At 34.7% G+C, this 26,839-nt stretch overlaps 1 protein-coding gene across 8 annotated transcripts in view; it reads left to right on the forward strand.

Moving 5' to 3' along the window:
• Positions 1–26,839, forward strand: part of PPP2R5C (protein phosphatase 2 regulatory subunit B'gamma) — a 64,440-nt gene that overhangs the window by 17,421 nt on the left and 20,180 nt on the right. For 4 of the 8 annotated variants that reach the window (XR_011600290.1, XM_070941930.1, XM_070941955.1 and 1 more), the window contains exons 4-7: positions 18,242–18,441; positions 20,301–20,411; positions 21,924–22,016; positions 22,101–22,231. Coding sequence is in view for 7 of the 8 variants with exons in the window: in XM_070941930.1 (XP_070798031.1) it covers positions 18,242–18,441; positions 20,301–20,411; positions 21,924–22,016; positions 22,101–22,231 (535 nt within the window). In the remaining variant the exon portion in view is untranslated. Of the gene's footprint in view, positions 1–2,493; positions 2,537–7,794; positions 7,931–18,241; positions 18,442–20,300; positions 20,412–21,923; positions 22,017–22,100; positions 22,232–26,839 lie in introns of those variants that run through there. The other 4 variants (XM_070941963.1, XM_070941971.1, XM_070941979.1 and 1 more) reach the window with 3 other exon arrangements.

A 26,839-nucleotide genomic window follows, 5' to 3' on the forward strand; every position in this document is an offset into this window, starting at 1 on the left:
CATTTTGCTTTCTTTGTGTTATGTTTATATGTATTTTTTATTACTTCACTAATGTTTTTTACTTGTTCATCACTCAGCATCACTTTGGCATAAGGGGCAGGCATAAAAATTGAAATAAGTAAATGTTGGTTGTAAAAATATTGGCAATATAATGTATTGTTTAAGCTTTTTTAGCAGAGCTTCTGACCTTTTTCCTTCAAAGATCAGATCTTCACACTGCATCACAGAGCATTAACCAGGTTGTTCATACATTATTGCTAAGGAAATATAGCAAGATTATTGCTTTAGGGCAGAAGCAGCAGGGGATGATCCAAAATTCATATAACATTATGCTGTGATAATGTCCAGAAAAAAATAGCTGAGAATTTATGCTCATCAAGGGGTTAAATTTAAAGTAACATTCATTCAAGCAGTTTATTGTGAATCTGTAGAATTTTAAAGCATACTATATGCAGGTGTTGAACTTGAGAGCAGAACGTATGATCACACTCCCTTTTGTTATAGAGAACACCTATGAATACATTTTTGATTGACTGCCATCAACTTGTTTTAATAGGAATATTGTAGAATATGCAAAACTCTCAAATTTCCAAAAATCCTTACATAGAGGAAAGCATTACTAGCTATTTCGATGTCTATAAATAATTTTATAACTATGAATTACAAAATTAAAATTTCTAGAAGTTTTAATTTTACATTTCTAGAAAGCATGTTCTCTTTCTGCACAGCATCTTATTTTAAATAAGCTAAAAATTTATTTTGTAATTCTTTAGAAAAAGAGACACTGCCCTTCCATGAAGCGGCCAGGTTTTTAAACATAGGACTAGCAGCAAATAAACACAAGATAACACTTGACTAGAAACAGCATAAGATCTAATGATATTATATCCTATTTTATAATTAACTATTTTAGAAAGGCTTGATGGTATATGCTAAGAGACTTGTCACTTACAATTTCATGCACAGAATTATGCTTTCTGAATCTCTTTACTATGCTGACATAGCAAGTTTGAGATACACAGATGCCATTATTAGGATTAAAAAGCTTTTATATATTGGGCTGATAATCATGGGATCCTTTCAAACAATGAGAAAAACAAAATTAAATAAGATCTAGTGGAAGCATTTTGTGTAGTTTGTAAGGCATTAATTTCTACAACATGCCAAAGTGAAAAGCAAACATTTGATAATGAATTATAGTACCCTGTTTTCCCCAAAATAAAACATCCCCTGATAATAAGCCCAATCGGGCTTTTGAGCACATGGCAATAAGGGCAAGCGCTTTTTTCAGGGTTCAAAAAAATATAAGACAGGGTCTTATTTTCGGGAAAACACGGTAATTGCCTGATTTCTAAATTACTAATATTATTATTCATATTCAGTATTCATATTAAATACTTGTAATAATGAGATCTTATCTTGAATGAACCTAAAGTGCTGGGATATACCGGTACTTGCTTTGTGAGGTACTTTCTATACCAGTACTATACATTGCAAATTCCCTCTTGTTCATGACTGCTTATGTGATTTTGAAAGTGGACAACATCATATTACTGATATAATCAATGAACTGTGGTGCTGTTTCTTGATCACGACAAACTTCAATGTGCTGTCTAATGGGTATTTATTTATAAAATATATTTGCCCTTGTCATATTTGCTCAGTAAAAATAATCATGGTTTCTGAGCATGATTGTTGATTTCCTTTTTAAAAAAAACAAGCTTTGATCAGAAAATAAAAAATGGGAGAAGGAAGCAAAACCATGGATTACACACAACTTCATAGGAACAGTGAAGTAATCACAATGTATCACTATTCTACAGAATGTTTTCTCTGTATAAGTTTAATACTTCAAATGTTGTGCTTTTTCAGTTAAAATAAAAAATAGGTTTGATTTATCTCCTGAGGCTGTAATTGATATTATCTTGTGGGATGATATTGGTCTGTTGAACCTAAAAACAGTTTTCATTTCTTCATGTTTCAGTAATGCTTGACAAGTAGTACATGTGGCCTTCAGTTTTAATGATATAACATGACTATTTCAGATAGCTTATCTGAAAGAGATAGAGAACAGTGAATACAAAAGGAAGAAAATGTGTCTAAAATATCTTTATAAATATTCTTGTTTCTTTTGCAAAAATCCTGCATCTGGATTATCATTAACTTTACTCTGTTTTTGGAAAATGGGTGCAGAGAATGAACTGGAGCAACTTTCTTCTAGTTGCTAGTATTTTAGACAATCCAAAAATGTACTGTGCATTTTTTTTCATACAATTTGATGGAATTGCTGCTACGTAACACCAGTTTTGCATGTTGAATAATGGACATATATCTCCTACATTATAAACCCTTATTAAATCAATTTTAATGTTTAATTATTAGAGAGTCCGTTTTAGGACTGATTTTTGCCTTAAAAAAATAAAGGTAATCACCTGGTTCTAAAATGTGTGTTATATATCCTTCAAAGTCCAGCTCACTTTTTTTTCAATTCAGGACTTGAAAAATGGATGCACCTTTCATAGAGGTCAATTTTAAGGTAGGCAGCCATTGAATTGTGCCTCATGGACATGAGCCTATATGTTGATTTTAGCTCTGTATTTTAGCCTTTTTAAGTATAGGCTAACAGTGTTGAGCTGAGTTATCTGGTGTGTTTTTATTAGAACGGCTGCATGTGACATGCAAATGACTGATAGCCTATTTAATTCATTTTTGTTAGAAAGCCAGCATTGCATGTGCATCAACTCTCTTTTTCATCTGGATAAAAAAAATAATTGGGAAGTGGTGGAGACAAAATGGATATGCACTTTCTAAATTTTGACAAAATGTTCAGTGTACATGATACTGAAATGCTGAGTTTCTTATTTCTATGTGCCTTCATAGAGTTTTGTTATTGCTCAGTTAAATGCTGTTATCTGGAATAATATATAAAACTTGAACCACATTCCAAAAAACTTCTAATATATATAAGGTGTATATTTTTGGTTGTGTGTGGCTTTTGAGACTACTAATATCTTGACAACACTAGCTTTGCTTGATTATGTTTTTAAACAGTGAACTCTTTAAGAGTCAATGGTATTTTATTTCACTTCAGAACTTTGATAAACAATGAAATTTAATTTGTAATGTAGCATACTTAGGAAGAAAACTCATATTTACTATAAATGGTTTACTAGAAAGTAAACTGAAATACAAGGGATATTATTTTAAGTTGCTGCACATTTTCAAGAAGCCTAAGCATAATTTAATTTTTGACCATTGAAAGGCAGATAATGGCTGGATTTTTATATCATGCTAAGCTGTAATAGTGCTAGGGTTTAGCATAATGTGGTTTCAATGTGTGACCCAGATTGCTATAGTTTATTCAATAAACTGTGATTCAAAAATCTGGTTTAACACTGATTACAGGTAATGTTAAATTTAAATTACAGTATTCGTTCTCATTACTCAGATTGTATGAAGTTCCTGATTGATAGCATCGTACCCGCTACAAATCTGAATAGACAAATGTAGTTCTGCAAACATAGCTATCCCTTGCTAAGTCTCCATAAGTCTAGAGTTGTCCATGAACAGATTACAACATTGTTGAAGTATGGATTGTACATTGGAAGAGAATTACATAGAATATTTAGTGTTTAGGAATAACACTAAATAGTTTTTAAAGGATTCCTAAGTGCAAAGTGGAATGAAATAGTGGAAATACAACATTCTTGAGGGAGAGTACAGAAATCTAACCTTAAATAAGAGCATATTGAAATAATTCAAATTTACTCTGTGTCTCAATGGGGAACAGGAGAAGACTGAATAAACTCTCCCAGCAAAGAATTCCACAGCCTGAATGAAGAGGCTGTCTGCTGTGTACTTATATATAGGTAATCCTTACAGTCATTCATTTAGTGACTCTTACAAGTTACAACAGCACTGCAAAAAGTGACTTATGACTGTTTTTCACACTTACAACCATTGAGGCATCCCCATGATCATGTGATTAAAATTCATGTGCTTAACAACTGATTCATACTTATGATGGTTGCAGTGTCCCAAGGTCAGGTGATCACCTTTTTGCAACCTTCCAACAAGCAGTCAGTGGAGAAGCCAGATTCACCTAACAATTATGTTACTAATTTAACAACTGCAGTGATTCACTTTACAAATGTGGCAAGAAAGGTCATAAAATAGGGCAAAACTCACTTAACAAATCTCTCGCTTAGCACCATAAATTTATAGCACCATATAGCACCATAAACCATACAGGACTACCTGTATGGTTGGACATACTCTCTAGAACAGGCCTGTCAAACTGGCAGCTCACGGATCGGATACAGTCTGCACAGGCCACACCCACTCTGACTCCGCAAAGGCAAAAAACATTGCAATACGTCACGATCTGGCTTGCAACGCGATCGAGTTTGATACATCGAGTTGGATTGCTGTAACATGCTGTATGTGGGGCTATCCTTGAAGAATATTTGGAAGTTACAACTCATACAGAACACACTGGCATAGATAGGAGGCCCCTAAGGTGGCATATGTAACATCCCTGTTGCACTAGTTGCCAGGTGGCCTGTCCCACTCACACCAAGAGAATAGGCTTTTCATGGATCTCGTCTGTCAAGTAATTTCGGCTAGTGGAGTCCAGGATAAGAGCCTTTTCTGTTGTGGTCTCCGCCCTTTAGAATATTCTGCCACCAGAATGAGGAGAAATCTAGACCCACCCTCTTGGTCTTCCAGAAGAGGCCTTAAAACCTTGCTCGTCAGGCTGACCTGGGTCTCCACTGGGGGTGCTCTATGTTGGGGATAGCTGACGGGGTAGAGAGAAGATCTCACCCCATGCTGCCCATCCTCTTGATTTTTAGTTTCTGTTTAATACTTGTTAATTTTAATTGCTTTTATATTATCATTTTGTAAGCCTTCCAGAGTTGCTTCAACAGTGATATGGGCAGCATATAAATTTAATACACGAAATAAATGAGGCCTGTGCACGCTTACCTAAATGAATATGAAATTGCACCCTAAACAATAAAATACTAAGAAGGAAACTACCTTGCAAAGTTAAATTAATTCCTAAAAATGATACTTATGATGAAATGTGCCTAATTCTTGAAAGAGTGATTTTTATAAAATTGCTTTTACGAAGTTAAAGGGATGTTCTAAGCATAGTATTTTTCACCATTTAGATTATTATTGATTAGCTTCTAACATAATATCCTCTTTCCTCCCCCCCATCTTCTTAAAATCCCCATCAAGTCCTCATCTCATAATGTATGATATTGTACATGTATACATACATACAAGTAGTCCCTAACCCTCAATAAGCTCTTTGACCTCAGTTAGAATCCTTAGGCCTTGTTGTCTGAAATAAGACCCTAATCAGTTTCACACTGAAGGCTTTCTTTTGCCTCCTAAGCATCCAATGTGCCAGCCCCATGCTAGTGAATTCCTTTTGATGTGTATGCTTACTCTCTTCCCTTGTAATTTCCTTCTTTACTAATTATCCCAGTGCCGGGGTGAGCATGGCAAATGGCAGGAGAATGGGGGAAAGGTTTGCTTTTTTACTGAGTTCTGGAAACCTTCCCTGCTATTTGGGCTCATCTGGCTGTTTGGGGTTATATCCTTCTGATGCTGTAACTAAATTCAGGAATGATTTGTCAAGATTTACTACCCTCTGGCATCTCCTTTGGTGTTCTTCTTTGGTATCTGTCCTGCAAATTTTAAATTGTCAATGCACAAATTAATCGCAACATATTTTTAAACTGTTGTTACTTTCACTTGCTTATTTACCCCATATCAAGGGAGGGAGAGGGAAAAAAAACCCAGTTTCCTTCATCTGAAGGCAGTAGCAAAAAGTAAACAAAGGTGAAGTAAAATTGTAAACAGTTGCAGTCACGTGATTTTCATTTAGCAACCACTTTGTTGAACAACTAAGTTGCCAGAGCCAATTGTGATTGCCAAAGGAGGACTACTCATACAGTCTGATTTGCACATTTTGAAAATGATTTTAAAAACTGCTTCAGAATGGAAGTGAATGCAGTGTTTTCCTACTATTTACAGATAGTCATGCAAGTGACGGATGCTTGCGCTCCTGCATGGCCCAGTTCCAAACGATAGTGGGCCACAGCTTGGGGATTGGGCAAATACCACCTCTGGCTGGCCCCAGAGTGGGGTGGGAATGGAGATTTTGCAATATTCTTCCCCCAGGAGTGGAGAGGGAATGGCGATTTTGCAGTATCCTTCCCCTGGAGTGGGGTGGGAATGGAGATTTTGCAGTATCCTTCCCCTTCCATGCCCACCAAGCCACACCATGCCCACCAGGCCACACCCACAGAACCGGTAGTAAAAAAAAAATTGGATTTCACCACTGATACAATGAGGCAAAAATGTGTAAAACCATGTGCTACCAAACATGTAATCTAGAGGTAAGATAGATAAACAAAATATTACCTCAGGCCAATAACATTGAGAGCTTTGCAGTAATACCTATAGCAATCTTATTTTCTCAATCATATGCATACTATCTTATCCATCTGCCCATATTCATGAAAAGAGAGCCCATTTGTACATAAATTATTTTCTTTCTCCCTCTCTCTTTTTAAATTCTGTCTCCTGAGATTTGCATTATTGAAGAAAAAAAATCTCAAATTCAATTAATGAATTGAGTTTTAGTTGCTTTTAAATGCTTGATTGTACTAGTCAACAGTAAAATCAATTGCTCTGTAATAGATAAGCAGAAGACCAACAGCAGAAAGGCAAATGTGATAAAGAAACACAATAATTTTTCTCTATGTCCAGAAAAAGATCAGGTAAAGATTCGTGAAAAAAGAAATGACTTTTCTGCAAACAAACTTTGTGTGCTCCCCATGCCATAATTGTTTTTTTTAGATGTATGAATAAATTCAATGTAACTGTTGCTTTCAGACTTTTCAAGAAAAGTACAGTACAGTACAGCTTTCAGATACGCTTTAATAATAAAAAAACATAATTAACTAATGCTTTATGTAGATTTTGGCATTTGGTTGGACTTTGTAATCAAGTGGAATATTGTGTCTCTAATCAATTCAAAAGAGCTTCAGATGATTTGGGGAGGCTAACCAATGAGGACTTTATTTTAGAAGGAAAAGTCAGTTCATGATCGTTCTATCAGATTAATTTCCATTGTGTTCTGGGGGCTTGTTTTTAGTAGGGGCAGAAGAACTCTCTTTACCTTCTTTTATTCTGAACAGATAGATTCTTTAACCTCGGATAACCTCGATCTTCCTATATTGAGTGACTATTGATGCATAATATGTATATTTTGGGGATGGCAGAAAAATTGCATTTTTTTCTGAACGGTGTTATAGAAAATTTTGTTAGCATAATGTTTGTATATTTGATGTAAGTTCATTAGAGAGAAGAAAGAGAAATGTTTAATATTTATGTCAAATGCGACTAAAGTATGAACATATTAATCTTCTGAATGTATGAAAATTCTTTTTCATTCCTACTATACTTAAATAAATATATTTATCATGTTATGCTGCTATACGCTGTCTTTTTTGCTAGCATTTTCAAAGAGTGGTTTAGATTTTCATTTACTAGCGATGAATAGAAGTATGAGCAAGCTGACAATATACACGCTGAATGCACAGTGACAGTCACACAGAGAGCTCTTTTCATTTGCGGCTTTCTAGAGTCATTTTAAGTTGATGTAGATAGCCAATCAGCTTTCTCATCTCTGCTGACATCACTAACTAGCCAGTTCCCTCCAGCTGCAGAGAGCTTCAGTTTCTTTTTTTTTTTAAACTAAAATGGAGGCTGGTTTCTTGCCTTAAGGAGTACACCGCTTTCTCTGCTGAAGCCTAAATGTTGACATGTAATAAAACTGGCAACAGAATGGTGGTAGAAGCAGCCAATTCAAATGGGCCGTTCCAGCCTGTGGCCCTTTTACATATTCGAGGTGAGTTATTTGTGTTTGAATGAATTGTAACCTTCTGTGACTAGCTATTGTGATTCTCGGGTAAGGAAAGCAGGAAGTCTTTTGTGGAAGAATCCATTTTTGTTTTAATGCAGATTTATTAAAGTTGCAAAATTAGATAGCAGGTTTATACCTTATTTTTAAACGATTGAACAATTGGGTGGGCTACTTGCAATGTTAAACAGGTTTTACTGCTTTCGACCCTAGTGCTCCCCTCCCCTCTTTCAAGCTATGCTGATGTCAAAGGATGTGAAGTCACTATCCCAGAAAGCTGTTTGTGAGGAGTGGATGAAAGAGAAGCCAGGACTCTTAAGTTACATTACAGATTTTCCAGAAAATTGCAGTTCTTTAGGACACAAATAAATCATAATAAATATTATTTTTGTGCGTGCAGTGACACTTTTATAACCAATAATAGAGTTTTTCAAAGTGCTGAAAGACACTTTCCATTACATTATCAAAGATATGTAAAATACATCCAAAGAAATCTGTTATTTGTGCAATTTGTCATTGATGGTGATTTTGCATTCCCGTCTATTATGCTGATTAGTAAAGGATGAGGATACATGTTGCTATTTTGGAATCTTAGCTACAGAATGCTGCATGTGGCAGAGTTACTAAATTTTCTTGGAATTATTTCCCATGTATTCTATTTAAAATACTTACAAGATTGGTGGTAGCTTTTGAAGATATGAGACGTTATAATAGTTCTCTGTTATAAATGTATACATTTACAGCATTGTTTATAGATTATACTTTGAATTAATTAGAAAAATGTAATTATAGACTGTTACCTTTTTGTTCCTTATATTTTTGATGTATTCTGAAAAGGGAAGCTTTTGAAATGCTGGATTATACTGTGGAGTTTTCAAGAAGTAAATTTACAATTTGAGTTCTGAATATTTTGATCCTATGTTAAATTTTGTATTTCCATAATACGGAATGCAAAAGGCAGTAATATTTCTGATACTCTGATCTTAGATTTTAGTTTTCATAATTCATTTTCATGGAAGAATATACATTTATATGTGATAGTGCTGAAGAAAAATTGTTATTTATGGTTATTATTAACGAAGTTAATTCCAAATTTTAATGTCGTAGTAGATATTTTTAAAAACCTTTGATGTAGGATTTTTATTTTAAAAACTGCTACACAGCATAAAACATTTTTCTAGAAGATAAAGTATATGTTTGTGCCCCTTCCCTAATTAGTTTCAAATACTTAATTTAAATTCCTCTCATAAACCTATTCACTTAATTCTGTCCACCAAAATATGTACTATATTGTAATATGACTCTACAATTATAGTTAGCTTACTAAATAATTTTCAACATGTAGAATAATTGCTGCTGCACAAGTAGACCCACCCTCTTCTACTTGCAGCACAGAGGTATGACCTCAGATTCTACACTCTAGTGAGTTTGGGAAGATGAGATGGCTACGTAACAGTCAGAGAGAGCATGGAAACTGGTTATAGGTAGCACTTTGCAGCAAGTGGATACAATTGGATTTCATCCACAGGTTGAAGTTAGTTGAACTAACCAAAATGCTGATGCTTTGAGATTAAAAAGTTGATCAAATTGTTGCCCAGAGAAACGGCTTCATTTTTATTACCCAAGAATATGCAACTGCAGAGAACTTACTTTTTTTAAAGCAAATAAGCTAAAAGTTTAGGTATTAGAAATATGGTTTGTTGATTCAAAAAATCTTTATTGTTTCCTGTTTCTATTGTACTATGTATTACGTAAATAAAATGTTTAATATAGAAAAGATCTTGTTACAAGGTTGTAACTTGTCACTAACAATTTTGTTCTGTAGTAACAGAATGGTTAACAGACAGAAAAAACATATTAAAAAATAAGGAATCTTGTAGAATTTTGTGGATTGCTTGAAATGGGTGCCTTGCAATGGTATGTTTTAGGATTTGTAACTTTAGAAACAAAACCTTATCTGCTCTGGATCTATTCTAGATAGATCCAATCCTCATGTAGATTTTCAGTGTGTGTATGGGGATAGAGGGAGAATACAAAATAGTTGAAAATGCCGTTCTTTTAGGAGATAAACATCACTGGTACATTTTTTATGATTTCTCTGATGTTGTTTCTGCCATATTATGATAATATAAATAATGTCTACTGTTATTTAAGATTAATGAGATTTAATATATTGCAAGGATACTTGGGTTATACCTATGTAGATAGGCATAGTTTAGAGAGCTATCAAGCCACTATTGTTATTGCTTGAAAGGAGGAAGAGCTTTGCTCCTAAACTTTCCACTTTGGGGGGGAAAAAGTCCTGTAGAAGAAATGTTTATGCGCTCTGGAAAAAAAAAGTACTTATTATTAGGCTGGCATTTAAAGTAGACCCTTGGCAATCCTAGCTACTGAGAATCAAGATGCTTTCATATTCAATATTTTTTTTTTAATTCTTCCCCATCAAATGTTTCCTTTTTTTTTTTTTTTTTTTTTTTTGCAGAAAAGCTTTTCATGATTGATTTCAAGTTCACTAATACTATCTTTTTATTTTATAAAAAATGCAGTACATTCAGATTCATACACAAACTATTCATATGCTTAATGTTACTGAATTCTGATTTCTGTCAAGCTGTGGTTGTCCAATGCCTCTCCACATTCCAAAGTAACACACGTTTAAACAAAAATACATTTTTGAATGAATGGATATATATATAAAATAAATACAAAAATAAGCATCTGAAATCCATAGTTGACAATAGCTTATATTAGAAAAAATACAAATGTTACAAAAAGGGGTACAGATTATCAAGTTTCTTTGAATGCCTCATGAAATACAAAAGAGTGTGGTAGCTTTATCTCTGTGTAGAGTAGACTTTCTGGAACTAAAATGTGTGCACAGATACAAACACACACAGTCACATTCAACAGTTGAAATGTAAACACATAGTTCAAATTGTATCTTTAACAAGATTGATGAGGATTACTTCATATTATGTATTATATATTATAATTATATATCATATTATATATTATAATATGATATTATTATATATTATATATATTATATTACGATGCATAAGAGCACCAGCATGCCTACCGTCCCTGTCCTAAGGTTCCCTTTAATTGTATTCATTTTATGTATTCAATTCATGCTTATATTTATATATATTATCTAATACATACATACATACATACATACATACATACATACATACATACTAAATAAATAAATAAATAAATAAATAAATAAATAAATAAATAAATAAATAGGAAGTAGAGTGGGAAAAATATCTTATTCCTAGTTGCTTATAGAGGATTGATATCAATTAAACTTCTGGTCATTTATCAGTTTGTGGTAACTTCAGCTGTAGGATAGTCTGTATTGAGCTTGCTGACGTGCATTGAAAAGGAGTTTAATAAGCAATGTGTGTGATGTAATATTAATTGGGGAGTAAAGATGAAATTCTCAGCCCAATGCTGAGAAAGATTGAGGGCAAAAGAAGAAAGGGACGACAGAGAATGAGGTGGCTGGATAGAGTCACTGAAGCAGTCGGTGTGAGCTTAAAGGGACTCCGGGGGATGGTAGAGGACAGGAAGGCCTGGAGGAACGTTGTCCATGGGGTCGCAATGGGTCAGACACGACTTTGCGACTAACAACAACAAAAAATGAAATTGCGTCCCTACAATGATGGCAATTTAAAAATGAAAACTATATGCTACATAAAAAGCGTTCACATGACATTGGAAAATAAAGGATTTAAGTATTAAAAAGATAAATATGAATGCTTCTAAAATTGTTATAAGGTATTAAAATTTGTTTACTATAAATTACAATTTGATATTTTTATAAAATATTGCACAATACAAGAATTCTTAAGAGATTCAATTTTCGCTTTAAATATCAGGTGTTAAGTTCTATACATGTTTTAATAAAACAATTTATCATGCTCTTTTGAAAATGTCTGTTATAAAATGGGAATAAATCAGCAATGTCCAGACTCTTCCAAATAAACCACGGAACAGTACTTTCCCAACATTTTATTTTATTATGAAATAATGAAGGATTAAGAGGCTTTCTTGAGAGTAAAATCAATGCTGATAAATGTTATTTTCCTACTTATTAGCTTTTCATTTAAAATTAATAATAAAAGTTACTGTTGTACAGAGCTTCCTTTACACAAAGTTGTATACTTTCAGCATTGCTGTAACTTTGTTAAAGAAAAATTTAGAAATCTATGCGATTCCTGTTTTCTCAACTGCCTTCAATAAATTGTGGATAATTTCCATAATGTATTTAGTTTTAACTTAGTGTGCCTGACTCTATCTGAAAGTAAGTTAAGGTGGATACTGTTAAATGCCCATTATTCTTAACCATGTATTGAAACTTGATATTCAGTTCCCAACAATATATGTTCCAATCATTTGGATTTTACAATCATATGGCAGTATGCTTTGAGGTATATGTTTGTGGTATATGTTTCATATTCTGATAGGAATAGAAGTTGGTGTCCACAATTCCAAGATAGTGGCCTAAAGTGGAAGTTGAAAAAATATCTTAGAAGAAGGTAATGAAAAATAAATAAAATAAAATAAAATAAAATAAAACCACATAACTGGAGTTACTTGGAGCTGAACTTGTTGGAATCTTTATTTTTTACTTTTTGCTACACATACAATTCTTTTAAAAGACAGTGCTGGCTCTACCACTGTCTTTTAATGATTAACCTGCAATCTTTACTTAAAATAGGACAGTGATGATTATTCAATATCATTTATACAGAATTTGATGCAACTGGGGAACCCCGAGCGGGATGGAACCCATTAAATGGCTCATGTGATCTGTCACTTGGGTGGAGGGTGATTTTATTATATTATACAATTGTTGGAAGAAATGTCCATCTGGGTTCAGTTCCAAGTAGGAAGAAAGACACTGAAAACATGGAGAGTGCTTGGAAAGATGGTTTAATAGTGGATAAGACCACATGGTTTGAGGTCTTGGGCAAAAAAGAGCACATGGGTGTGAGAGAGAGAGAGAGAGAGATTTATACACTCCCTTGGGCCTCGCCTTGGAGCTTCCTGTTCCTGTGTAAGAAATGTACTCTGGTTGTCAGACTCCCATGGGGCCATTCAGGGGTAACTTTGTAGGTTGTCAGACTCCCATGCCTGGTTGAATCTTGCTGGGTGATGATGTAATGAAGGGGCTTTGGGCAATTCCTATTATGGCTTAATGGCTTTGTCCTGGTTTGGATTTTGAGTGGGGGTCCTATCATGTCCTAAAGGCCATGTCTTTTGTTTTGTAGATAAACTGGCCCAGTCTTTGCCTTATAGATAGGTTGGTACCAAAATATCTGCTGGGGGGCAGGGAGCTGAGGCTCTGAATTGGTCTTTAGAAACATGTTTCTCCTTTAGGGAAAATATAATATTCTGCCTTTTTAATATTTCCTAGAATATTTCATTTTCCTAGGAGAGGGGTGGGTGCTAACTTCCTATAATTCCCCCTTTTTGCCAAAATATGTGGGAGGAACACACATGTTATTGGCAAAAGATTAAAAAATGATCAGATTAGGGAGATATCACTTTCTGTGAACTTCCAGTCAGGTTTTAAGCAAGCACAAGTCCCAGAATTCTTCACAGCCATGGTTTTGCTTTAAATTACAGGCTGCCCATTTCCAAGTGTTGGTTACTGAACCTGCCTTAGCTCTTATTTTAGTGCATCAAGGACTTGTGAGTCCAAATTGAGGTTAGCCAGTGTGCAATCCAAGCTATTTAGTATTTTTAAAATTATACACAATGAGCCTTGAGACTCCTACTAATGAGACCACCAGTGCAGCATATCCTGCTTTACTGGGCAACTGGGCAACATCATTTGTGAGTCACAGTCAGGGGTTGGGGTTTGGAGATCTTTTTTGCTATTTCTTCAAGTGAGGGAATTGCCTGAGGGGGATGCCCCTTCCCCATGGAATTAGCAGGGAGTGACTGCTTGGGCCTTAGCACCATAGAGCAAAAAGGAGAAGCTTTGTGAGGAGGTAGGTGAAGGGGATAGTTTCAGTCTGAATGGAGTGTCTCTGTGTGTGTGTGCATGTCTATGCAGCTACTTCTAGAATACAGGCAATACATGCTGGACAAATTTCCCTCCCACCAGACAAAAGTCCAAGGTGTTCAGAACTTGCTATGGCTTCTCTCCTTGATTAGTTTCCACCCATTGCTTTTTATCCTGCCCTCAGGTGCTTTGGAGAATAGCTTGACTCCCTCTGCTTTGTGGCAGCTCCTGTAAGCCATCTTGAGTTGCCATGGGTAAATAGGTGGCTATATAAATAAAATAAATAAATAAATAAACTCTTACAATTCATCGAAGAATAGTAAACATTTATTCAATTTCCATCATTCAGTCTAATGTAAGAAGACTATCATCAGTTGTATTTTTATTGTGTATGCTCAGGAATACACTGATTGTTCACACTCTCAAGAAATAGTCACAGGATGGCAAAGCAGTCAAAGATAAGAAAGAAGCATGACAAAGCAGCCCTTTTGTATGTGTGGTATGATATCAACTTAGCAACTAAGGAGAAATTTCCTGGCAGAACAATTAATTAGTGGACTTAGTTAATTAGTTAACTTGCCTCCAGAAGTTGTAAATGCTCCAACACTGGAAGTTTTTAAGAAGAGATTAGATAACCATTTGTCTGAAGTGGTGTAGGGTTTCCTGCCTAAGCAGGGGGTTGGACTAGAAGACCTCCAAAGTCCCTTCCAACTCTGTTAGTCTATTCTATCACATATATAATTGAAAGGGTGGGATTGATGGCCCTGCGCACAATCACTCACGCCCTCGTCACTTCCCAGATGGATTGTTGTAATGCTCTCTACATGGGGCTCCCCTTGAGGAGCACCCGGAGGCTCCAGCTGGTCCAGAATGCAGCTGCGCAAGTAATAATGGGGGCGACTCGTCGTTCCCATGTAACACCCCTCTTGCGCGAGCTGCACTGGCTCCCGGTGGTCTTCCGGGTGCGCTTCAAGGTGTTGGTTACCACCTTTAAAGCGCTCCATGGTTTAGGACCTGGTTACCTACAGGACCGCATTCTGCCACCGATTGCCTCCCACCGACCAATACGCTCCCACAGAGAGGGCCTCCTCAGGGTGCCATCAGCCAAACAGTGTAGGTTGGCGACCCCCAGGGGGAGAGCCTTCTCTGTGGGGCCCCAGCCCTATGGAATGAACTGTCCCTGGACATACGAAGGATCCCCGACCTCCGTGCCTTCCGTCACGCTCTGAAGACCTTATTATTCCAGCAAGCTAGTCTGACAGGATAAAGTTTTTTTAAATTGGGTTTTGATAAGGGGTTTTAAAATGATTTTAGTTGGATATTTTAAATTTGGCCAAATGATTGAATTATTTTAATAAGCTTTTAATTTTTGTTGTATATTGTTTTTACCATGGCTGTTCACCGCCCTGAGTCCCTCGAGAGAAGGGTGGTATATAAATATAATTAACTAACTAACTAACTAACTAACTATAATGTATGTTTTTGTCATCCTAGCAAAAGCAGTAAGTCCTGAAAACACTGCTGAGTGGTCATTTTGCCATCCTTTTAGTAGTAGTACAGTTAGTTGTTTAAAGAAAACATTTATTTGTAGAGTGATGTTTTTAATTAATATTAAATTAGACCATCTTGTATAAAGATGCTATACAATAGAAGTTATTCTGGGATTGGGATCAACATAAATTGTATTCATAATAGACAGCCACAAGCACAATAACAAAGCATAATGTATGGTACAGTAAATCTGATCTAATAATTTTCCATGATTATGTTTTATTATAATTGACAACATTGCCCTTATAGTTTTTATACTTCCTTAAACTGAATATGCAAACTCAATTTTAGCAATTTATGTTACAAGAATAATATTTGCATTAAACAATGTTAGGAAAGATGTGAAGAACACTCTTTAATTTCATTTTAAATTTCTGTAAAATAAAGTTGATAATTTTGTCTAAACCTAGATTATTTGATCAAAATATATTGAATAAAATCACGATGGGTTCAAAAAACAAGCTAGGCTAAACCAAATCAACAATACAATTTAAAGTGATGTGTTAACACTAGTTTCTCTTTATATTTAAGGATCTTAGAGCAAGCCAGTTGTCATAAGAATGGTATTCTGTTCATAAATAGCTATCATTTAGCACTTCTCTGTGATTACTAAACTCTTTGCTATCACTGGTCTCCTAGTAACAATGACGAAAGCAGCAATGAATTTCACTTAGCATTGTATCTCTACTTGTCTGTGCTCCTGTGTTAAGTTAGTCTCGGACATTTTAAGCCACATCAAATATCTAAAATCTGAACACACAGTAGCAAACCCTTTTAATGTAATGTTTAATTGACTTTTAAATGTTTAATCACTTAATATTAATCTTAAAGTCATCAGTTACCCACTACAGTTGTGTCTTCTATTTATGCTTGAAGACGTCAGCGTAGGAAGTATATTTCCTGCAATTTTAAGAAAATATATTCTTTCAAATCTTTTCATTTTAAGCTTGCAAAGCAGAACAGAATCTGCATGTTTACTTCTTATTAATATATTCTTACACAATAATTATCTCTAATGACTTACTTAAAGTCCTACTCAAGACTTTATTTAAAAGTAATGTAAAGGTGTTGGAATAAATTAGTAAATTGCGTTTGTAGATTACATCGATGATGTAATTTCTATAAATGTCAGTTTGAATAAAAATATTTTCCTATCTTTAAAAAAAAAGAAATAGATCAAAAGCCTTAGGAATTCCTTTGAGGAAGTTTTTGCAAATGTATTAGTGGTATAATTGTTTTTTTCTGATCCCCCTTCAAAAAAATATAATGCTATACAACCTATCCTTGTAGTTCCAAGATGCATTAGGAATACTGCCTTACGGCTAGAGAGAGGGTTGGTTTCTATGAATGCCAGAGCATTCATAGAAACCAATTCTAGTCTGAATGTTCTCAAAGACCATTTTAAATCAACTTGGCTTGACAAAATTTTAGATTCCATGTCTTCTACTGGAGACTCTTTGCCCATTACAATTTGAAAATGCCAGGAATTACCTCAAGCAGTATAGCCAGGATATTGATTTCCAAACTAATCTAAGTCTAACATCCTTGTACATCAGTGCCTATTACTACGTAGGAACAACTCCATGGAGCCCCTGAACCACATATTCTTTTGTTGTTCTTTTTTACAGAGAATGTCAGGTGACATTTTTATTCTAAATAAATACTTGCCAGAGACTACAATACTTACATCTTGTTTCTTCTTCCTCCTCCTCTTTTTCTTCTTCCTTTTCTTCTTCTTCCCTCCTCCCTCCTCCTGATACTTTACTACTTTAGCTTCATGTCTGAGTAATGTATGGCAATTAAAACAACAGCAACTCCATTTTTCTCCCATGGATATAACAGATCATCATGACTGAGCTCTTCTGTAATATTGCCACAGCATTTTGCAGCTGGTTTCAAAAGTCCTAACATTTTGTTAGGGGGGAACATGATAGTATCGTGTTTCTCCGAAAATAAGACCCTGTTTTATATTTTTTTGAACCCTGAAATAAGTGTTTGGCCTTATTGCCATGCGCTCAAAAGCCTGATTGGGCTTATAATCAGGGGATGTCTTATTTTGGGGGAAACAGGGTAATATTCTAGTATTTGAGAGGCTGCCACAAAGGGGGGGGGGACAGAGAGAGCAGGACAAGAAACAATGGGTGAAAACTAATCAAGGAAAGAAGCAACCTGGAATTGATAAACTTCTTAACACGGAGGACAATTAGCCAGTGGAATAGGTTGCCTTCAAAAGTTGTGGGTGCTTCATCACTGGAGATTTTTAAGAAGAGACTGGACAGTCACTTGCTTCAAATGATATAGCAGGAGGCTGGACTAGAAGACCTCCAAGGTCCCTTCCAGCTCTATTCTGATTTATTTGTTTTGCTTTGCTAACTCTGTGTTGTGTACAGTCCTTTCTGAGGGAACTTTCACATGCTGAGTTTTGACAGGTACACATAAAACAGTCAGTGCACTATTGACTGTTCTATGTGATGGGTATAACAAATATCAACTTTCTAGGTCAGGTAAGAGAATTTTAAATTGGGAGGAAAAATCAAATTTCAGGTTAGGTGATGTATATTGTAAATGATGAATATTTAAACCCAAGGAAAGAGGACTATGATGTATAAGCATTAAACAAAATGTCAACAACTGAATGAGTTTGTCTTCAGTAGATCTTGTTATATTCATTATAATGCAAAGATTTACAAGCAAAAGAAGTATAACAATTTAAAAAATCTTTTCAGATGTTCCCCCCGCTGAGCAAGAAAAGCTTTTTATTCAGAAATTGCGACAATGTTGTGTCCTTTTCGACTTTGTTTCTGATCCACTAAGTGACCTGAAGTGGAAAGAAGTAAAGCGAGCAGCTTTAAGTGAAATGGTAGAGTACATCACGCATAATCGCAATGTAATTACTGAGCCCATTTACCCAGAAGTAGTACATATGGTAAGTTATTTAAACTTAAATAAACATTTTTAAAAACCCTTCCTTTTGACTTATTCTGCTAAAAAGATTTCTCATATGTAACAATAACAGAAGAGGTTTGGCTTTTGGAAGCATATAGTATTGTACAATCAAATACGTACTAAATAATTAACTTCTAATAACAGTTTATGTTCAGTTATTAGTACCAGTATGAAGAGTGGAGTGTTTATTTTGGTCCTATAGATCCTGTTGTTAATTTTATTAGAATTTGCATGGTACATAAATACATTCTAAATTTATCATTTAAGTTTAAGCTTATCATTGACCCTGGGGTTTTCTTCAACCCCAGTAGTATTTTAGGAGAAGTTAAGGTTGGGAGACTTGCTTGCAAAATAAACAAATAACATCTGCATTTATTGCAAGGACTATTAGAACACAGCTTTAAAGCTAGCATAGAGTCATTGAGGTCCTACTTCAGATTGCTCTCAGCCCAATTCCATGATAAAGAACAACATTTTAGATGGTGGTTCTTTTTTTTTGTTGGGAAATGCAGGTTCCCATTCATTGCAATTAAATTTGTGAAGAGACACTGCAACTTATGTCTGAATAACATACAAATAAGCCTAAATGGGAGGAAATGATGACCAAGAGATGGATCCCAAACTTTGAAAACAGATCCTTGAGTTTCAATTGTCTCCAATAGCAGTCTGACAGGTTATTTTGAATAATTTCTGAACAGTTTTCATAGGCAGTCTCATACAGGGCACTTTTAAAGAACCTGTGTATTACAACAACCAGAAATTACTTTGACATCACTGTAGACATATGCTCTTTGTCTAGCAAGTGGTGAGGTGTTAACCAGAGCTAGCAGAGAAAGTTTCTCATACTACCACTGCTCGGGCACATTGGATCCAAAACAATTCTCCATCTTCCAGACTGGTTCGTAAGTGAACAACATACCAGTAGTTCAATTCACCCTAAATTATATATTGGGAATAAGCAGCATGCAAACCACATATAGCATTGAGCTTCCAGTTAATGCCCCCTAGAGATCTACTGATCATATTGCCAAAATTTAGCAATTGTGTGACTTTTCTTTGGAGGGTATGACGCTGGAACAAAAAGATGGAATCATTCATTCAATCATTAAAGCTTCAAGATGCTCACTATCTCTTCGGAAGTTGATGTACAGTAGAAAGCCAGTACCAAGACACTGATACACTGCAGTTCAAAACTTAGTACATTTTATTAGGAAGATGATCTGCTAGGGATAATTTTTGAAGATTATGGATCTTCGTCTGCCAGTTTTTATCTAATTATTACCTACAAATTCATATTAAAATGAGATTTTAATCAAAGACTTTCCATACTTCAACTTTCTTACACCGATAGTTTAGGATGAAGTGCTTCTCTCAATAAGTGTTGTTCTAATGAGCACAAGAATAATTTTAATATGAATTAACTTTAATGGAGAAAGAGATATTTTGTGCAAGAAAATTTGAAACAGATCATTAACAAAATCTTTTTTTTTTTTTTTGTTAGCAAATCGATGTAGCTGCCCACCTCAAAAAACATAATTGGGTGGTGCACAAACAATGCATCACTTCTATGATAAATTATACTTTTCTTGTAGTTAACTATGTTCTAAATTGACATTTAATTTCATTTTTTCTAAATTGACATTTTCCTCTTAAGATTCTAGGTTGTTTATTTTTCCCCGCTCTTAATAAATTAGAATTTTCTGAGAAACTTCTTAAAAGAAAAGTTTCTGTAATAGAGGAGAAGTTATCATACATTTGTATTTTCTTAGTTGTTTTTAAAAATATTTATGCAAGAACATATTTTTAAAAATACTTTTGCTTAATCAAGTGTGATTTTAGTTTGCAGTTAACATGTTTCGCACACTACCCCCTTCATCCAATCCAACGGGAGCAGAATTTGACCCAGAGGAAGATGAACCAACTTTAGAAGCTGCCTGGCCTCACTTACAGGTAGAACTGAAATACATACTTTCACTCTAACTCAGGAATAGCAAAATTAGTGCAAACTGTGGAATGAACATGTACATCTAGATATTGAATTTTTTCATCTGGTTGGGTCTAAAGTCTGCATATTAATGTATTCTAACACTGCTGTTTCATTGTGCAGTTAGATTAATGTTTAAATAAGTAAAATATTTGTATGTTTTAATGCAATGTTGCTGATCTTAATAAGATTATAATTTTGAGATTTAAGCTTTAAACATAGGGAAGATTTGTGGTACCTGTGGTTCATTGAACAGAAGGTATAAGTGCAATTGTAAATATTCATATAATTTTAAGTAAAATAGTTTGGGTTTCACATCAAACCCACTCATCCGCTGTGATACTCCATGATTAAAAGGTCAATCTTTTTTCTCTTCCCATCTCATAGTTACTTTTCCAAATTTTCCTAAACTGGCATCTTCCAGATTTGTTGAAATTACAGTTCCATAGGTTTTAAACTTCATAATAGATACCTTTTCTAGCTCTGAATACTAGAATTTCTAATCCCAGTATCTCTGGCATGTGTCAGGTAGTCTTAAATGGTGCAGCAAAGTAGTAAATTCACACCAACTACAATAGCGATTATATTTTTACATAAAATACAATGGGAAATCCATCTAGCTTTTATTTATATATAATTTTTTATTTCAGATAATATTTGTTAAAACCAATTCTAGCACATCCCAGATACATGTATTGTCCCTAGTTAAACCTCTGTTGGAGAATGTACATTTTTGCATTCATCTTCCAACATTTTATCTACAATTCAGAGTAGTCACTGCATGTTAATTGGCTCAGAACTGCAAACATTATGAAATTAATATAGTAAATGTTTATTGGGAAATGGAATTGAACAACTTCCTGCCAAGCCTGAGTAAAATGAATGGTTCAAGATGGTTTATGGTCTAAAACAAAACAAAACAAGAAGAACATAGAAAGCTGAAGGAATTAATCTTGCATGTACAGGTAGTCCTCAATTTATGACCACAACTGAGCCCAAAATTTATGTTGCTAAGAGAGAAAATGGTTAAGTAAGTTTTATGACTTTTCTTGCCACATTTGTTAATTGAATCACTGCAGTTGTTAAATTAGTAACATGGTTGTTAAGTGATTCTGGCTTCTCCATTGACTTTGCTTATCAGAAAGTCACGAGAGGGGATCACATAAGCCCAGGACACTACAACCGTCATAAATGTGAGTCAGTTATCAAGCATTCAGATGTAAATCACATGACCATGGGGATGCTGCAATGGTCATAAGTGTGAAAAATGGTCATAAGTCACTTTTTTTAGTGCCGTTGTAACTTCAAACAGTGACTAAATGAACTGTTGTAAGTCGAGGATTACCTGTATTCATCTTGTTATGATTTTGGGTCTGTCTTGGAAAGTGTTTAAAACTTAGTATTGTCTTAACAGCTTTTCAAAATTCAAGTTGATTTACATTGTAAAACTAATTTTTATTTTTGTGGATCTTTTTCAGCTTGTATATGAATTTTTCTTAAGGTTTTTAGAATCTCCAGATTTCCAACCCAATATAGCTAAGAAATATATTGATCAGAAGTTTGTATTGCAGGTGAGGTTAAAAAAGAATATATCTTCAAACAAAGTTCCATTTAATTTGAAATGGATTAAGCAAATAAATGTTCATCTTTTGCAGCTTTTAGAGCTTTTTGACAGTGAGGATCCTCGTGAAAGAGATTTTCTTAAGACTACTCTGCACAGAATATATGGAAAATTCTTAGGCCTAAGAGCTTACATCAGGAAGCAAATTAACAACATATTTTATAGGTATGTCTATATTCTGTGCTGATGCTCAGTAATAGGTAAAGTATTTTAATCATGTTACAACTTTTTTGGTAGAAAACAAAAATGTTCTTAAAATCAAACAAGTATAAAATTCATGAAATGTCTGGTCAATCCCATAGCTAGTAATATAATTTTCTTTCTAAAAGGCAGGCCAAAGCATTTTTTATTTACTTAAAACTGGAGTTCCATGACTTTTAACAATACTGTATTACCTCATTTTGGTATGTGAATTAATAGCAGGATAATTTTTTTATGTACAGAAGATATGTAGACAGTATATTGCAGAGTGCTTTACAAATAGTTGTTCATTCAAAGCTGTAGAAGCACTATATTTTATCATTTTTCTTTTGTACATTTTCCCCATTGCCAAAGTTTTCCCAAAAGAAAACATATGGCAGAACCCCTTTAAAGAAAGTAGTGCCAGCTGTGCCACAACTTTGGCCAATCATCTATAAAACACAGAAGTACCAGCTGCAGATAGATGAGTTAGAAATGGAAATAAGAGTGAAAAAGTATTATCTGTGTGATCCAGCTTTTGTCTATGTACCAAAGACAGAAGTAAAGATTTCTCCTGAAAGAAGGAATGTCAGTTGCAATTATGACAATAATGCTTGAATGTACAATATCATCCCATCAACGTCCTTGTTTGAAAAAGATTTAAACTGAAATGGGATATATAAATGACTTAATTATATATAAGGTTTATATTCTAGTTTTCAAGTAAAGATAATAATCACATTATAATTAGGAGGTTAGGTTTTGGAAAACTAATGCTTCAATTATAAGATTTGATTAGGATAAAGATAAATCTTTTCAGGCTTTTACTTTGGAATGGCCTTAACTACCTGTCTGGTTCCATTGTCCTCAAATGAGTACTCTAGTATTTAAAAAGCTACAGAAACAAGGGAAAAATTGACTAAGCCTGAAAATCTTATCACACAAAAATAATTGGGTCCTATTTACAAATTATTAATACAGTCTAACTCAGAAACCAAACAAATTAAATACTGTATTAATAAATCAATGCAGAATGTAAATGTAATAGTATGCAACATTGGTACTTTCAATGGAAGAACATGAAAATTAAATTAAATATCATAGAGAAAACTAACGTTTTATCACTGATATATTGCTCCAATTCTGATAGTTAAAGTAGACCATTTTCTAACAAATATAATGATCAATTCAGATTATTCTTCCATCTTTGGCAACAATGTTCCAGCAATTCTAGAAAATTATATATACTAGAATGAAACAAATGTTAGAAGTTATATTTCTTTTTCAACCTGCAATATTAAATTTTTCCCATATATTCCCACAAAATATTCTGACTTTTAAAACTAACTACTGATTTTTTTTATATAACTAACCAATGAAACCCTGAAAAGCTTTAATAGCCAACATTATATAAAATAGCCTTTGGCATATGAAAAAAAAATAGTTCTACAATTTTAAAAAATCTTAAATCAAATAGCAACTCCTGTAGTAAAATTTGCCACAGATATATATCAGTATGTTACCACAAATGTTTCCATAAAGAAAACACTATTTTTGTAGCAATAACAGAAAAAACTACTTAGGTTTCAATTTGTTTAAAAAAAAAATTCTCTTTGATATTTACAGTTTAGATCTTAACTTTTCATGAAAGAATTAAAATTGTTCAAAATAATGAGAGTACTCAAGATGACTTGGATCAAGAAAAAGATAACTATATTCAGCGACTCAGAGCATACTTAGTACAGTATATTAAAAATTAAATGGAAATAAAAATAAGAAACATTGCCATAGCCATACAAATAAAGAAAAAACCTAAAAGGCTAAAGAAAGCCTCCCAAAAATGACTTGTGAACGAGATGAACTTACAGTATGATAATTACACTTCATTTTTTCTTTCTCATTGAGCTGCTCAAAAACTATACTTGAATTGTTTGTTAAAAAATGGCAAACAAAAAATGTTACTTATATCATCTAGTGAGTTTTGATGTTTGGGGAGGAAATATGCCTCATCAGGGGAAAACAAACCCAACTTCCTTCTATCTTGCCTGTCAGCATAAGCTAACTCCTAGTTTGTGGCTGTTACAAGGCTAGTTCCTGAGAAACCTGCTATTAGCTCTTCAGTCAATAGCTGAAGAGGCTATTGACTCAGTTGATAGATTATGATTTATATGGTTCACATGCAGCTATTAACTCCAGAGCTTCCATTAGAGGAAGAGAGCCAAGAGAGTTATCAAACATTGAACTATACTTTTAATGCAATCGATAAGCAGAAGTTACAATATAGGTCCTTAACACTGATATACTCCAACAAAAGTTAATTTTCAGTTAAAAGGAAATGAAAAGGCTTCAGAAAAATTCCAATTGAATTTCATGAAAACAGACTTTACAGAAATGGGGAAAAATGCATTCTGAGGAGTTGGCACACTAAGGTGAGCTTATACAGATTCAAGACCATTTATGGAAGAAGCTCAGAGTTTTCTATCTTCATTATATTGCTGACGAGAAGCTTCTTGTAGACATTGCAAAGAACCATCCCTGTGAATCAATTCCAGCTCTATTGGAATTAATGCAATATGCCAGGTTTCATCAAGATTTCAACCTTATCATAAGTCCAATTGTAATAAAGTTATTTAGGAGGATCTTAATATCCTGCAGTGCTCTAGAAAATCAAAACTGCTGGAATATACAAGTAAAAACCTAATGATCCTCCCTGATTTGCCTTCCAAAATAGTTAGCAAATATGAAGAATTTAATCATCTTTGTGAGACAGCAAAACAATATTTTTCTTTATCCTATGATTTTTTTTCTTTTGCTTGCCTTTGTTGGAAACCAATCTTAATGTAGCTGCCAAATATTTAAAGATAAGGGTTGAAATGCATTCTGATGCCAAAATGCAATAATAGACCTCCCAGTAATTGTATAAGATTCAAACCCCGCTTCCCCACAATATATTTTAAAGAAGATAATCAGTTCAACAGCAAAGAGAGGTTAAATACGTCTCCAATGCTTGTAGTTTTGGAGGGTATTTTTTTTCCCCTTTTTAAGAATTAAAATTGTATTTTTTTAAAAAAAAAAATTGATTTATATGCCGCCCTTCTCCAGAGACTCAGGGTGGCTTACAATGCGTTAAGCAATAGCCTTCATACTTTTGTATATTTTATACAAAGTCAGCTTATTGCCCCCACAACCGGGTCCTCATTTTACCTACCTTAGAAAGAATGGAAGGCTGAGTCAACCTTGAGCCTGGTGAGAATTGAACTCACAGTAATTGCAGGCAGCTGGAAGCTAAATACTACCTTTTAACAGTAGCATTAGTCTGCTGCGCCACTCAGGCTAGGAATTTTGAGATTCCTAGAAGGCTTACTTTCCTTAAATCATTGCCCCAAATGTCTTCTTCTAGACCAGTGATGGCTAACCTTTTCTGGACCGGGTATCCAAAGCACGCATGCCTGAACCCCCAAAATGCAATGTGCGTGCGCCCCCATGCATATGCCCCACGCATGGCACGACCCCCCACACGCGCTCTCCCATGCATGTGTACCCCTGCATGTGCCCTGCCCGGCACGTGTGTGTGCCCCACCCCCTGCACGTGCCCCACCCCTGCACGTGTCCCTCCCTGGTGGATGCGCGCACGGCCCCCCACATGCCCCCCGTGCATGTGCGGCAGAGACCCAAAGACCAGCTGGCTGGCGGGAGGCATGCTCGCATGCGTGGCGGAGCTGAACTGGGGTGACGGCTCACATGACCACAGAGAGGGCGTTGTGTGCCACCTCTGGCAGGCGTGCCATAGGTTCGCCATCATGCTTCTAGACCTATATGCAAAAAAAATAGCAGCTATAAAATAGATCCAATCTTGAAATAGTATCTCTGCTTTTCTCTACTTTTCAGTTTATTCTTTTAAAAATGTGATATAGGTCGTTTTCTTTTATTAACATTTTTATTAGATTATAGAATAAAATACAAAGATAAAATACGAAAGCAAATAATAGGACACAGTGGAGACAAAAAGGGGAAAGAAAATGAGGTGGGGAGGGAGACAATAAAATAAAAAAAGCATTGACTTCCAAGTACCTCTGTTGTAGTAGAATAAAGCATTAACATCGAACCTCAACTTTTTACTTTTCCAAAACAACATAAACTAGCCATGTCTATAACAACACATCAATCTAATCAATAAAACCCAAAATCAAAGTTTCATTTTTTTTCCACCTCAAGTAGAAAGTCCAAAAGTGGTCTCCATATAGTCCTCGACTTACAACCATTCAAAGTTACAACAGCACTGAAAAAAGTGGCTTATAACAGTTTTTCACATGACCATTGCACCATCCCATGATCATGTGATCAAAATTCAGATGCTTGGCAACTGACTCATATTTATGACCGTTGCAGTGTTTCAGGGTCATGTGATAACTTTTGCAACCTTCTGACAAGCAAAGTCAATGGAGAAGCCAGAATCCTTAACAATCTTGTTACTACCTTAACTGCAGTGATTCTTCTCCCACTTAACTGTGGAAAGAAAGGTCATAAAATGGGGCAAAACTCATTTAACAAATGTCTCACTTAACAACAGAAATTTTGGATTCAGTTGTGGTT

Source organism: Pituophis catenifer, unplaced genomic scaffold (genome assembly GCF_029215685.1).
Source record: "Pituophis catenifer annectens isolate HBS135680 unplaced genomic scaffold, rPitCat1.0.hap2 SCAF_1, whole genome shotgun sequence".
Lineage (NCBI taxonomy): Eukaryota > Metazoa > Chordata > Lepidosauria > Squamata > Colubridae > Pituophis > Pituophis catenifer.